The sequence below is a fragment of the Triticum aestivum genome, chromosome 1B (assembly GCF_018294505.1).
Source record: "Triticum aestivum cultivar Chinese Spring chromosome 1B, IWGSC CS RefSeq v2.1, whole genome shotgun sequence".
NCBI classification, from domain to species: domain Eukaryota; kingdom Viridiplantae; phylum Streptophyta; class Magnoliopsida; order Poales; family Poaceae; genus Triticum; species Triticum aestivum.
Window position 1 is genome coordinate 287,432,434 of NC_057795.1, and position 15,310 is coordinate 287,447,743.

At 41.1% G+C, this 15,310-nt stretch overlaps 1 protein-coding gene across 4 annotated transcripts; it reads left to right on the forward strand.

The window, feature by feature from the left end:
* Positions 1 to 9,913: 9,913 nt before the first annotated feature.
* LOC123090351 (uncharacterized) lies at positions 9,914 to 15,089 on the forward strand. Of its 4 annotated transcripts, none has more exons than XR_006442435.1 (7): positions 9,914 to 10,164; positions 11,250 to 11,334; positions 11,784 to 11,888; positions 12,020 to 12,257; positions 12,328 to 12,464; positions 12,747 to 12,851; positions 15,001 to 15,046. XR_006442435.1 is itself a non-coding variant. In XM_044511693.1 (7 exons), exons 2-7 carry the CDS (start codon positions 11,256 to 11,258, stop codon positions 15,038 to 15,040), a joined length of 684 nt encoding a protein of 227 aa, XP_044367628.1. In that variant the 5' UTR covers positions 9,914 to 10,164; positions 11,250 to 11,255; the 3' UTR covers positions 15,041 to 15,089. The 4 variants fall into 4 exon arrangements, 2 of the variants coding, with proteins under 2 accessions (XP_044367628.1, XP_044367633.1); XR_006442434.1 differs by lacking the exon at positions 15,001 to 15,046 and adding an exon at positions 13,474 to 13,579; XM_044511693.1 differs by having other exon boundaries at positions 12,767 to 12,851; positions 15,001 to 15,089.
* Positions 15,090 to 15,310: the final 221 nt, after the last annotated feature.

A 15,310-nucleotide genomic window follows, 5' to 3' on the forward strand; every position in this document is an offset into this window, starting at 1 on the left:
AACTATCCCAATTGGTGATATAGTATCTCTATTGGCAAGCTTAATAGTAACATCAATAGCTTCTATCTCAGCAGGTGCAATATCATTCATAATTTCTTTATATAAGGTAAAAGGAATTGCACTCACACTAGCACCCACATCACATAAGCCATGATAACAATGATCTCCTATTTTAACAGAAACAACAGTCATGCCAACAACAGGTCTATTGTTATCTTTAGTATCGAGTTTAGCAATCCTAGCAGCTTCATCACAGAAATAAATAACATGCCCATCAATATTATCAACCAAGAGATCTTTAACCATAGCAATACTAGGTTCAACTTTAATTTGTTCAGGGGGTGTAGGTGTTCTAGTATAACTCTTACGAACCACAGTTGAAGCTTTAGCATGATCCTTTATTCTAACAGGAAAAGGCGGTTTCTCAATATAAGTAGTAGGAACAATAGAATCAACATTATAAGTAATAGTTTCTTCTTCAACTTTAATAGGTACTGCTACTTTAACTTTAATGAGAGGATGATATTTAAACCACTTTATACTTAGGGAGATCAACATGAGTAGCAAAAGATTCACAGAAAGAAGCTACTATCTCATAGTCAAGTCCATATTTAGTGCTAAAATCACGAAAAGCATTAGTATCCATAAAAGATTTAACACAATCAAACTTGAGGTTTATGCTTGAATCCTTACCTTCGTCGAGTTCCCAATCTTCAGAGTTGCGTTTAATTCTTTCCAATAAATCCCATTTGAATTCGATATCCTTCCTCATATAAGGATCAGTACAAGTAGTATCGAGCATGGATCGATCATTATGAGAAAGCCGAGCATAAAAGTTTCAAATAATAATTTCTCTTAGGAGCTCATGATTGAGGCATGAATATAACATTGACTTAAGCCTCCCCCAAGCTTGAGCGATACTTTATCCTTCACGAGGCCAAAAATTATATATATAATTCTAATCACGATGAACCAGATGCATAGGATAAAACTTTTGATGAAATTTCAATTTCAATCGGTTGTAGTTCCATGATCCAATATCATCACATAGCCTAAACCATGTCAATGTATTTCCCTTCAAAGATAAAGGGAATATCTTCTTCTTGACAACATCCTCGGGCATACCTGCAAGCTTAAATAATCCACAAACTTCATCCACATAGATTAGGTGCATATCAGGATGTAATGTCCCATCTCCTGCATAAGGATTAGCTAGCAGTTTCTCTATCACACACGAAGAAATTTCATAATAAATATTTATAGTAGGTGCAGTAGGTTGAGGAGCAACTCTTTGCTCTACCGGTCGAGGTGAAAATACCCCGAACAAGCCCCTCAAAGGATTATTTTCCATAGTAACAAGTGATAGTAAATTTTAGCACACTATATAAATGTTTCCTTACCAAATTCCACTTACCAAGGGCGCTTCACTCCCAGCAACGACGCCAGAAAAGAGTCCTGATGACCCACAAGTATAGGGGATCTATTGTAGTCCTTTCGATAAGTAAGAGTGTCGAACCCAACGAGGAGCATAAGGAAATGAGAAGCGGTTTTCAGCAAGGTATTATCTGCAAGCACTGAAATTATCGATAACAGATAGTTGTGTGATAACATAATTCGTAACGGGTAACAAGTAACAATAGTAAACAAGGTGCAGCAAGGTGGCCCAATCCTTTTTGTAGCAAAGGGCAAGCCTGGACGAACTCTTATATAAAGAAAAGCGCTCCCGAGGACACATGAAATTTTTTGTCCAGTTAGTTTTCATCATGCTCATATGATTCGCGTTCGTTACTTTGATAATTTGATATGTGGGTGGACCGGTGCTTGGGTGCTGCCCTTCCTTGGACAAGCCTCCCACTTACGGTTAACCCCTCTCGCAAGCATCCGCAACTACGAAAGAAGAATTAAGATAAATCTAACCATAACATGAAACATATGGATCCAAATCAGCCCCTTACGAAACAACGCATAACTATAGGGTTTAAGCTTCTGTCTCTCTAGCAACCCATCATCCACTTATTACTTCCCAATGCCTTCCCCTAGGCCCAAATCATGGTGAAGTGTCATGTAGTCAACGTTCACATAACACCACTAGAGGAAAGACAACATACATCTCATCAAAATATCGAACGAATACCAAATTCACATGATTACTTATAACAAGACTTCTCCCATATCCTCAGGAACAAACATAACTACTCACAAAGCATATTCATATTCATAATCAGAGGAGTATCAATTATCATTAAGGATCTGAACATATGATCTTCCACCGAATAAACCAACTAGCATCAACTACAAGGAGTAATCAACACTACTAGCAACCCACATGTACCAATCTGAGGTTTTGAGACAAAGATCGGATACAAGAGATGAACTAGGGTTTTAGAGGAGATAGTGCTAGTGAAGATGTTGATGGAGATTGACCCCCTCTCGATGAGAGGATCGATGGTGATGACGATGGTGATGATTTTCCCCTCCCGGAGGGATGTGTCCCCGGCAGAACAGCTCCGCTAGAGCCCTAGATTGCTCTTGCCAAGGTTCCGCCTCGAGACAGCGGCGCTTCATCCCGAAAGCTTCCTTCCTATTTTTTTCAGGTCAAAACACACCATATAGCGGAAGATGGGTGTCGGGGGCCTGCCAGGGGGCCTACAAGGACAGAGGGTGCGCCCAGGGGGTAGGGCACGCCCTCCACCCTTGGGGATGGCAGGTGGCCCCCCTCTGGTGCTTTCTTTGCCCAATAGTATTTTTTATTAATTACCAAACGACTCTCCGTGAAGTTTCAGGACTTTTGGAGTTGTGCAGAATAAGTCTCTAATATTTGCTCTTTTTCCAGTCCAGAATTCCAGATGCCGACATTCTCCCTCTTCATGTAAAACTTATAAAATAAGGCCATTTCCACCTGTGCCCCTAACTTGATCCCACTACTCAGATTTGCCCCTAATTTGAAGGGTGCTTAAATTTGCCCCTCTACTGTTAGGCACTCTTATAGAAATGCCCTTCTGCACCGTTACCGTCCGATCAAAGGGCTTTGACCACCTCGAAAAAATAGCAAAAAAATCTAAAAAATCTAAAATTTTGTGGCATCGAAGATAGTTAGGTGCGCAAGGTGCGTGCAAATTTTCGTGATGTTTAGACATACCAGGAGCTCATGCCAAGAGAAAACAATAAATCGGTATGCCTATGAATAGTAAATTCAAATAAAATAGCAAGAAAATTCAAAAAAATATGAATCTTTTTAGCATCCAAGATGATCGGTTGCACAAGGTGTGTGCAAAATTGTGTTATGAAATGGCATGCGAGGAGCTCTAGCAAAAAAAGTAGTTTTCAAAGTTTTTTTCGAGCCATATTTTGTTTTTTTTTCTCCACGAGCACCTACAATATCCAAACACTACAAATTTTTGCACACACCTTGAGCAGTCGAGCATCTTCGATGCCAAAAAAATTCATATTTTTTGAATTTTCTTGCTATTTTTTAAATTTACTGTTCATGGGCGTACATATTTACTGTTTTTCCTTTGCCATGAGCTCCTAGAGTGTCCAAACAGCATGAAAATTTGCATGCACCTTGCGTACTTGAGTCCTGGATCCCACAAAATTTCAGATTTTTTTGAATTTTTTTGCTATTTTTCTCGAGACGGTCAAAGTCCTTTGACGCCCTTTGACCGGACGGTAACGACACAAAAGGGCGTTTTTATAAGGGCAACTAATGGCAGAGGGGCAAATTTGAGCACCTTTCGAAATTAGGGGCAAATCTGAGTAGTGGGATCAAGTTAGGGGCATAGATGTAATGTCCCTATAAAATAAAAGAGAATAGACATAAGTATTGTGATATAATGTGTAATAGTAACAACCATACTACAATAAATATTAATATAAAAGCATGACGCAAAATGGACGTACCAACGCACATCATACCGCTGTGCCGGGCGGGGTTCAAACTCAAGAGCTCGTGGTGGAGAGAGCAGCACACTTACCACTACGACACAACCTCAGGTGTGCATAAATACATTTATTTTCTTTTATTCTTCCTCCAGGTCGCGGTTCTTATTCATTTTTTCTCTTGTTTCTTTTTTCCTTTTTTTCTTAAATGCGTGAACTCGTTCAAATTCGTGATGTTAAGTTCACGAACTTTTTTCGAATATCATGAACTTTCATCAAATTCAATGAATTTTTTCCAAAATTGATGTGGTTTTTTTCATATTCGACGAACTTTTTTCAAAATAGATTTTTCAAATTTGATGATCTTTTTTTCAAATTTGGCGAACTTTTTTCGAAATCGATGAACTTTTTTTTCAAATTTGATGCATTTTTTGAAGTTGATGAACATTTCCCCAAATTTGATGATTTTTTTGTATTCGATGAACTTTTTTTGAAATCGATGAACTTTTTCATATTTCGATGAACTTTTTTCAAAATCGATGTACATTTTTTCAAATTCGATGACTTTTTTCGGAATCGAAGAACATTTTTCATAATTCATGATTTTTGTGTGTTATTTTTTCCTTATTTATGAGACTTTAAACAACAGCTCAGCCAAAAAAAGAAACGAGAAAGGTAATTTCCTGCCAGCAGGAATTTAGCAAGAGATCCGCATGATCCCGATTTCGTTGGATTTGAATCAAATGATCGCCGCACGACCTGGAATTCACAACAGATCTGAACGGTTCTCCTATCGCACAATCCGGATCCCGCGGCGCGCCGCACGACAACTTTTCCCCCGACTTCAACGCATGTACGATTGGTTTCGCTGATTCCGGAACGCTAGTCCCCACAGTTTTTTTACCTCCGCGTGAAAATAGGATTGCATACATTTGGACACGATCACATGCATGTTGGGTGGGGCCAGGAAAAGGAAACAACACAGGGGTGAGAGAAAATTTACTTACGTGAATGCTTCACCCAAGATTCGAACATGAAAATCCATATGCATGGCGTAGCCCCGTAACCAACTAACCTCAGCACATCTTTTGTTTGGACGTTGATAACACTCATACGTGTGGTATATTAGACATTCGCCCACACGTCGTGTGTGGCATAAGTAGGAGGCAGCCCACATTGGTCATGTGTGGGGGAAATTAAAATTGCCCACACATGTGGGCGCAGCCACTTCGTGCCACACGACCGACAAACTACTACTCATCCTCACCCTGCGTATGTGGCACGAAGTAAATCTGCCGACTCGTCCTGGCGCACCCGTGGAATGACACTTTAGTTGCCCCGAGGATGACAACTTTAGTCACTCGGGGTGGCAAATGTAGTTGCCCTGTCTAAGTAACGGTAGTTGCCGCGTGTATTCGACCTATAGTTGCCATGTGTGATAAACAACTTGCCTGACGTGGTCAAACAATAGTTGTCATGTATGATTAACTAGCTGCCACGTGTGGTCCAAGTATAGTTGCCATGTATGATTAATCACAGTTGTCATGTGTGTTTACCTAGTTGTCACGTACGCACAACTACAGTTGCCATCTAGCAATGAATCATAATTGCCATGTGTGTTTATCTAGTTGCCAATGCCATGTACGCGCAACTGCAATTGCCATCTAACAACGTACGGGCATCGTGTGGGCGAAGATCAGTTCACCCACACACGCATGGACTATGTGGTAACTGTGTGGACAGAAATTGGTTCGCCTACACGGCGCAGCTGGCAACCGCCTGTTGCGGGTCGTGTGGGCGAACTCTTCAACGCCCACACACATGATAATGCCCACGTGGCACTGAAAATCTAATATATTTTTTTAGGATTCGTGCAAAACAAAAACAACATGTATCAACGCGTGTGGGCGAAGTGCAAACATACCACATGTGTTGGCGTTATCATTTGGGCTTTTGTTTTGATAGATAGAGATCAACATTTTTTATCCTCGTTTACTATTGCATCAGTATAGAGATATTTCCTAAGTTTTTTTCAGCCTTGTCTAGTACATCATTTTGCGCTATAATTCAAGTGGAGAAAATAAGACTGATATATCTTGGAACACTTCAATGGGCATTGCACTTAATATAGCAGATGTAGGTCAATATCAGATCAATAGTTCGACTTTTAAAACTAGTTTTTGCTCATGGCACGCTGGATGAGATTTTTCTACGAGACAAGTTGCATGCCTTCTCGAGTATGAGATGCATGTCAGCAATTTTCTCGCGAGATGTAATATGTTGTTACCCAATAGCACACGGTAAGCTATCATGTTGTACATGCTATAGTAATCAGGCTGCTCATGCAAAAGTATCCAAACTTGTCATACTAAATGTATCACTTCTCATGCTAGAGAAAGTTTTGTGTATCCACAAGGGCTGAGTCTTTGACGGATGCTACATTTGGACTCGTGTCTTCATGGATGCTTCAATGGTGGCGAGGATGGTGTTAATGATGTAGCCGACAATGACTCCACATCAAGGAGCCTGCCTTGCCCCCGCACCATCGTGGCGTCTATATTGGACACCGGGTCAAGGAGGAGCCAATGTTCCCGCCATGCAGCCAGTCCCGGCGCACGCACGCGCCACCGTCATCGTCGCGCCACCACCGTCTCGCCGTCGAGGAGTTGCCGCCCGCGATCAAGAAGGCGCGGGGCTGCTCCCTCCACTACCTCGGAGGAGGCGGGGGAGGGGGTGGGGTGTGTGTTGATGAAATATACTCTCGTTAGTTTTCTTATGCATAACATGGTAACTTACACATCACATACCTGATAACTTATGTACCCCGGTCCTGATTACTTTGACGCTGGGGGGGAGGAGGGATGGTTGATGAAATATCCCCCTGATAACTTCTATGTGAATAGCATGGTAACTCACATATTGCAGACCTGATAACTTATGTACCTAGGTCTTTGATAACTTTTTGGCATGGGGGGAGGGGCTGATTTATCCCTAGGTAACTTTTGCGTGAATAGCATGGTAACTCACACATCGCCGACCTGATAACCTATGTGCCTCGGTGCTGATAACTTTGGCGAGGGGGTGATAAAATGTACCCATGGCAACTTTAATGTTAATAGCATGGTAACTCACTCATCGCAAACCTGATAACTTTTGTACCCCTGTCCTGGTAACTTTGCCGCCGATGTGTGTGTGGGGGGGGGGGGGGGGAGGCAACGGTGGTTAATGAAATATCCCTTGGTAACTTTTATGCGAACAGCATGGTAACTCACACAACGCGGACCTGATAACTTATGTGCCACGATGCTGATAACTTTGCGGAAGGGGGTCGATGAAATATCCCCTGATAACCATTGTGTGAATAACATGGTAACTTTACACATCACAGACCTGAAAACTTATGTGCATCAGTCCTGATAACTTTTGCGATGGGGTTGTTTAAAAACATACCCCGATAACATTTGTGTAAATAGTTTGGTAATATAGGCATTGTATACGTGATAACTCACGCACAAACATCGCAGTAACTTTAACCTGAGATGATAAGGAGGTATAGAAACCAGGTTTATGCCTAATATCCATGTAAGCAACATGGTAACATATGTAGCACATGCCTGATAAATTACTTAGCCCATTAGTGGTAACTTTCGATCTGAAAAAACGTCGTAACATACCAACATGCGATCTAGTTTCAAGGCTCTAGTCATGACGGATCTTTATGTTAAAATGGTTTTTTTGATCGGATTGGCGGTTTGAACTACAAAACATTTTAAAGTTTTAAAATAGAGGAAATTCTAAGATGACATCAGCTTTTTGTCCTCTAATTCATTTGCACATGGGGAGAAGGTAGAAGGATCATTTTTATGCCCCGGTAATTTCAACATAAACAAGATGTAACTTAGTTATCACATACATGATAACTTACTTAGTCTGGCCCAGTAACTTTTGATCTGAAAGATAGTCTTCGAAACATATCAATATGGGATCTGGTTTCGAAGGTCTAATCGCAACAAATCTTTTATGTTTTTTTTCGAGGGTACGCCAAATGTGTACCTTAGTTTTATAGAAGGGAGAAAATATGTACAAGAGTTTTACAGTTGCGCTAGTTGGTAGTCACAAGCCGACCCCAACCAAGCCTCCACCCCACTCCTTATGCTACTCTACTACTCAGATATAGGTCGTCCTCCAAATGCTCCTGCCATAGCCCAAGTCCTCAAATCATCGAAGATCAAGTCCACAGTCTCCCATTCATTTTTAGTTTGGCTCGATCCGAACACTCTCGCGTTCCTCTGCTTTCAAAATGTCCAGCAGATGAGCATTATGAATGTGTCAAATCATTTCCGAGTTTGCTTATGTATGCGTTTTCTAGCTTCCGTCCACCACTGCACCAATTGAGATTCATATGTTGGGCAAAGCTCCATCCTCAATCCCATCCTGGTCATGCATATGTACCACACTTGCCTCGAGAACACATATTGTTGCAAGATGTGGTCGACCGTGTCTTCCTGTTGGTCATAAAAGTAGCATTTAGACGTTTGGTCTTGCAAACCGTGTCTAGCCCTTCTATCCGACGTCCACAATCGATATTGCACTGCCAGCCGCATGAAAATATTTTATGTGAAAATGGATTTTTAATATGACCGACGGTTTGAGCTACACAACATTTTGAAGTATTGAAATAGGGGGGAATCTAGGATGACATCACCTATTTATTTCCTCTGGTTCGTTTGCACCTTGGAAGAAGGTTGGTTGACCATTTTTATGCCCCTGACAATTTCTATATAAACAAGATGGTAACTTATGAACCAGAGACGTGATAACTTACTTAGGTTGAGCCTGATAACTTTTGACCCAAAAAGACGTCGAAACATATTAATATGGGATCTTGTTTCAAAGATCTTCTCGCGACGAATCTTTTATATGAAAATGGTTTTTCAATCGGAGCGACGGTTTGAGCTACAAAATATTTTGAATTTTTGCATTGGAAAGAATCTTTGATGACATCATCAATTTCATTTTTTTGCATGTATATGATTAGTAGCTGCTAATTACTAACTGCTAGTTGACAGTGGACAAGCCGAGAAAAAGAAATAAGATGAAGCTAATGCATGCATGCAAATTAGGAAGGGGAAAATTGTGCAGATTCGTTGCTTAACTTCGGACTAGGTGGAAGTTAGCAAAGTCCAAAAAGAAAAGCAAACAACGCTAGTTTTTCATCATGCGAGCGAACCAACGAAGCTGGAGCGAGGGAGGGAAGCCAGATTGGGCCGGCCCATGAAGGGGGCACACGTGGGCGGCGGTTGCTCACAGTGGCGCTTAAGGCGCCGGGAGCGCCACTTAGGAGCTCTCAGCAATAAAGAGCTCGAGGGAAGTGCACCCGGCCAGGGGAAGGGGAGCTCCAGCTACCGTGATATGGCATCTTCGCCCTAGGGTGCCACCACAGGGTTTCGCAAAAATACATGTGGAGGCCGGTGTCAGGCCAAACATCGGTGGAATGGCGACAGCGGTATGTCGAGATGAAAACGGGTTGTTTATGGCAGCTCAGCACTTGTGATCCCAGGAGTGCACGACCCAGCTACGCCGGAAGCTATAGCTTGTCGGGAGGCTTTTGCTTTAGCACAAGATCTACACATTCAAAACTTGGTGATTTCTTCGGATTCGAAGAAAGTGATTGCTGATATTGGTAGAGGAACCAGAGGCAAATATGGGGCCATCATTAGTGAGATTGAGTCTTTAGCAAGTACTTTTCAATGTAATTTTTTTGAAGGTCGTGCTGTGAACCATGAAGCACATAATTTAGCCAAGTATTCTCTTTTGCTGGGTCAGGGACGCCATGTCTGGTTTGGCCAGTCCCATGACACTGCTTGTATCCCACAACTTGTGGCCTATGATGAATAAAACTTGGTGTTTTCCCCTAAAAAAAGGCAATAAAGAGCTCAGTTTTTTTTTGACACATAATAAAGAGCTCGGGTGTCCCACTCAAATATAGATCTCGTATTGGGCCGGGGGTCAGCCCAGCATAGCCCAGGCAAGCAAAGGCCCAAACCTACCTAGGGTTTGCATCCGCTCAAAAAAAGAAAAAGGGTTCGCATCTCGTCGCCTCCGCTGCCGTCCCGGCTCCTCCCTCCTCCCGCCCGTTCCGCGACGTTCCCGCCACGCCCGACCTTGCCATTCCGCCGATCGGCTGCGCGCCTCGCCCCGGGCCTCGGCCGCCGACCTCCCTCTGCCCAGGACTGCATCTGCTGCTCCCCTGCCGGACTCCGCCACGGCCGCTGTGCTGCCAAGGTTTGTTTTGTTCACAATTTCGAATTGGTCTCGAAACAGTAGTCTAAGGTTTAGTGTCAAGCTTTCCATAGAGTAGTCGGTTGCACGATTTCATGGGACAGCTTGTGCGCGGTGGCAGGTTTAGTTCACCGTCCAGGCCATTTATCGTGTGCAACTTCATGTGCCTGTTTTGAATTTAGTGACGACTTGAACAAAATTGCGAGGTTGATTTTGTAGGTTCTAAATCACATTTTTTTACTAGTCTTAGTCTTGTATGCATCTGTTTCCCCAAATGGATAATCTGGTGTTGGGTTTTTAAGTTCGAACCTTTTGTTGGCACATCTGTTTCCTTGTGAAACATGTGTCGAAGTGGGTTTATTTTGGGCTCTGTTTGTCCCCAAATGCCCCATTACACTTCATGGAATCTCTTGGGGCGGGATCTTAGTGACTTGTCCTGTATGCCTTAAGGGCTGGATGTATGCTTTTACATTGTTGTGTTTTAGTTCTATGGGTCTTGTGCCTCTACGGAGGGATAGGGATCTTGTTGGAGGGCTAGAGATCATATGCATGCCGAAATAAATCGGGCCATATGAAAATCAACTAGGAAAATAATGGTCAGATTGTACTTTGCCTTTGATACACGTGCATGTGATGGACTTGTGTAGATGCTTTTGATGATTTGAACATTGTACTGAAATTTGGATTGAGAAGAACAATGTATATCTGATATGTTGATCGAACTCAAATTGATCAATTTTATTTCATGCTTTATCAATGATGTTTATGCTTTCTCTTATGAAATTGTATTTTTCATATCCTGAAGGTGTTGGTTCTTTTTCTTCTTTTATTGGATTGTTAAGCATTTGAGTGTAGGTACTGTACTCATTGAGCAATTAAGCTTTGTTTTGTATTTTTCACATGAGGTATTATTTCGGAATGATATGTGGTATATTTGGTTACTTATAAGCGCAAAAAACTTTCCATGTTGCTGATTTTTTATTTATTTTTGGCCGGGGTATGGTTCAATCCTGGCTCCACTACTCCCATATGAACAATGATTGGCGAATTGATCTATCATATGCTAACAAGTATAGTTCATAAAACAGGTTACGATGGCTTCATTCGGTCGCTTCATTCAAAATGTTACACGAGGAGCAAGACTTGCACGTTCTGGTGTGCCCATCACTACAGGTATCTTTGTTAGCATTTTGAAAGTTTTGGCCATCTTTGGTTATCTCAATGAAATAGACTACTAGAAGCAATATCCGCGCGCTTTGCCACTCCGGCTGGCATGAGCCCAACATAATTGTGCATGTTAGACAATAACCCTTTTTTTAGGTAAAAGGGTTATTGGTGTAACTTTCAGAAAAATAATGAATCTTTAGCTTTTATTACAAAAAACCATATGGCCGGTACAGCGTGTATCTTCAATAATGCAGCCAGACCCGTGCTGTATCAAGTATGATGTGCTATGTCTGCTACTTTGCACCTTTGTTCACTATTATGCATTTACGCTATTCAATTGATTGTGATGTAGCTTAATACATTTAATTCCTATTGTTTGATTCAGTGCATATAGTTAGTTAGATTTATTCATTTTGCTCCAATAAAAATATATTATCAAGCACTCTTACCTTCAGGCATGTGCTGTGGCCATCGAGCTTACTCTCTTCTGTCAGAATCTCAATTCTCAGCTCACCGGGGCAGAAGATTCTCTAAAGTTATCTCTCTGCCAATAACTATTGGTACGTCCCTTAGTAACATTGTTTTGATACTCCAAAGGATTAAATGTACATCATCTACTCTAAATTAGTGATCCTCTAAAATGTGTCTAATTATTGATTAATTATTTCCGCTCTTAATTATTTCAATACAGCTCGCCATCTCCATGGTAGTACAAACACTAAGTTGGAAACCCCTGTCAGTTATGTGAGTTCAAAATCCTCGAAGATAGAAATTAATGTTAAAGTGGATGGGGGACTGCTGCTGGAGGATCCAGAGGGTTATATCAATTTATGGAAGTTGTTTGATCAATACAAAGTTCTGTGTTTTGAACCTACAGACTCAAGCAATACCAAGCTATGCTTTACTTCCTTTGCAGTTGACATACTAAAGTAAGTCTGCACTTTTAAGTTCAGTTGCACTGAGTTTGGTAGGTCCTGTAACATGAATTATATTTTGTAGGGAACTGTACATGATAGTCCTAAAGGAAGGGCAAGGTGCCGATTTCCTGTTTAAATTTGAGGCATCACAGATCCTTGTTAAGTGGGATTCTGGCATTGTTGAACATATTGCTATACCTGCATCACAATTCCAAAGTGGTAAATAAATCATGATCCCTTCATATAATTCACAGTATATATTTTTCGTTTATTGATTTTTATTGTTATTTCGTTTAATGCATCACAATATACTTGAAACATAACAACATGTACATCATAATTCCCAGAACCTGTAAGTGGAATTCTGCACAATATAGTTTTTTTGTTTACTTATTTATGTTTGACAATGGAAGTCTTGCAATTCTGTTCATTTTTTATATTCTAACATATATTAATTGTCTACTTTATAATTCCCCCAAGTAAATCTATCTACGTTGACAGAATTGTTGGCGCATTTACAGGCTTGGTGTATTCAATCTGTGGCACGGTGATTGGTCTCAACTGCAATGAACTACTTCATTTGATGTTGCTTGCGCAAAACAAAAGGTGAAGTTTTATGTTTTTTCTCTTTTTGTCTCATAAAACTGAGTGAGCACATCACACACTCCTAAGCTCTAGGCACAAGCTACCTTGAAGCTGAAACACAAAACAGGAACCACAAGCAGTTTTCTAGGCATGCAGTGCATGGTTTGATGAAGTAAAACCTACCTTCCATAAAAACAGATTGAGCATCAGAGACTCGTCTATCAGCTTTGTTATTCAAGACTTTTTGAAAGGCACATTTAAAAGACAAATGGGTCTACACATTTAGATTTTGTCAGCCCCCTGTCCTTCAGACAGGGGCACTGCAATCCCGCAGTTAAGCCTACAAAGCTGGAGCTTACCTTCATAATATCATTGAAAGGCTTCAGGAAATCATGCTCAATTAAGTACTACCATTTTTTGTTGTTGAGAAAACTCCACAGAGAACCCATGAGGGCCTGGTGCTCGATGTGCTCTATAGATAATTCTTTGTCCCTGTTGGACAGAACTTCAGGAAGGGTCAGAAAGAGAAACAAGCAGCAGCACGGGTCCAAACAACTCTTTATTGTACTTAGTAGCATAATTCAAAATGTTCTTATCCCCCTTACATCACCCCTCACCCCCACCCCGCACCCCAATTGTACAGATCACGACGGTGCTTCGGAGATGGAGATCACAAGCACAAGATGATGATGGCCATATCATATCACTTATATTGGTTGCATGTGATGTTTATCCTTTATGCATCTTATCTTGCTTTAATTGACGTTAGCATTTTAAGATGATCTCTCACTAATTATCAAGAAGTGTTCTCCCTGAGTATGCACCGTTGTGAAAGTTCTTTGTGCTGAGACACCACGTGATGATCGGGTGTGATAGGCTCTACGTTCAAATACAACGGGTGCAAAATAGTTGCACACGCAGAATACTCGGGTTAAACTTGACAAGCCTAGCATATACAGATATGGCCTCGGAACACGAAGACCGAAAGGCCGAACGTGAATCATATAGTAGATATGATCAACATAGCGATGTTCACCATTGAAAACTACTCCATCTCACGTGATGATCGGACATGGTTTAGTTGATTTGGATCACGTGATCACTTAGATGACTAGAGAGATGTCTATCTAAGTGGGAGTTCTTAAGTAATATGATTAATTGAACTTAAATTTATCATGAACTTAGTACCTGATAGTATTTTGCTTGTCTATGTTTGTTGTAGATAGATGGCTCGTGCTGTTGTTCCGTTGAATTTTAATGCATTCCTTGAGAAAGCTAAGTTGAAAAATGATGGTAGCAATTACACGGACTGGCTCCGTAACTTGAGGATTATCCTCATTACTGCACAGAAGAATTACATCCTGGAAGCACCGCTAGGTTTCAGGCCTACTACAGGTGCAACTGACAACGTTAAGAATGTCTGGCAGAGCAAAGCTGATGACTACTCGATAGTTCAGTGTGCCATGCTTTACGGCTTAGAACCGGGTCTTCAACGACGTTTTGAACGTCATGGAGCATATGAGATGTTTCAGGAGTTGAAGTTAATATTTTAATCAAATGCCCGGATTGAGAGATATGAAGTCTCCAATAAGTTCTATAGCTGTAAGATGAAAGAGAATAGTTCTGTCAGTGAACATATACTCAAAATGTCTGGGTATAATAATCACTTGATTCAACTGGGAGTTAATCTTCCTGATGATAGTGTCATTGATAGAATTCTTCAATCACTGCCACTAAGCTACAAGAGCTTCGTGATGAACTATAATATGCAAGGGATGGACAAGACTATTTCCGAGCTCTTTGCAATGCTAAAAGCTGCGGAGGTAGAAATCAAAAAGGAGCATCAATTGTTGATGGTCAATAAGACCACCAGTTTCAAGAAAAAGGTAAAGGGAAGAAGAAGGGGAACTTCAAGAAGAACAGCAAACAAGTTGCTGCTCAAGAGAAGAAACCCAAATCTGGTCCTAAGTCGGAGACTGAATGCTTCTACTGCAAGCAGACTCGATATTGGAAGCGGAACTGCCCCAAGTATTTGGCGGATAAGAAGGATGGCAAGGTGAGCAAAGGTATATGTGATATACATGTTATTGATGTGTACCTTACTAATGCTCGCAGTAGCACTTGGGTATTTGATACTGGTTCTGTTGCTAATATTTGCAACTCGAAACAGGGACTACGGATTAAGCGAAGATTGGCTAAGGACGAGGTGACAATGCGCGTGGGAAATGGTTCCAAAGTCAATGTGATCGCGGTCGGCACACTAGCTCTACATCTACCTTCGGGATTAGTTTTAGACCTGAATAATTGTTATTTGATGCCAGCGTTGAGCATGAACATTATATCTGGATCTTATTTGATGTGAGATGGTTATTCATTTAAATCAGAGAATAATGGTTGTTCTATTTATATGAGGAATATCTTTTATGGTCATGCACCCTTGAAGAGTGGTCTATTTTTATTAAATATCGATAGTAGTGATA

Excerpts from the sequence above, each read along its gene's own strand:
- LOC123090351 (XM_044511693.1), top strand. The coding sequence starts at position 11,256 with ATGGCTTCATTCGGTCGCTTCATTCAAAATGTTACACGAGGAGCAAGA. Across the intron at positions 11,335-11,783 it reads TGGTGTGCCCATCACTACAG|GCATGTGCTGTGGCCATCGA; the intron begins GTATCTTTGTTA and ends TCTTACCTTCAG. Across the intron at positions 11,889-12,019 it reads CTCTCTGCCAATAACTATTG|CTCGCCATCTCCATGGTAGT; the intron begins GTACGTCCCTTA and ends ATTTCAATACAG.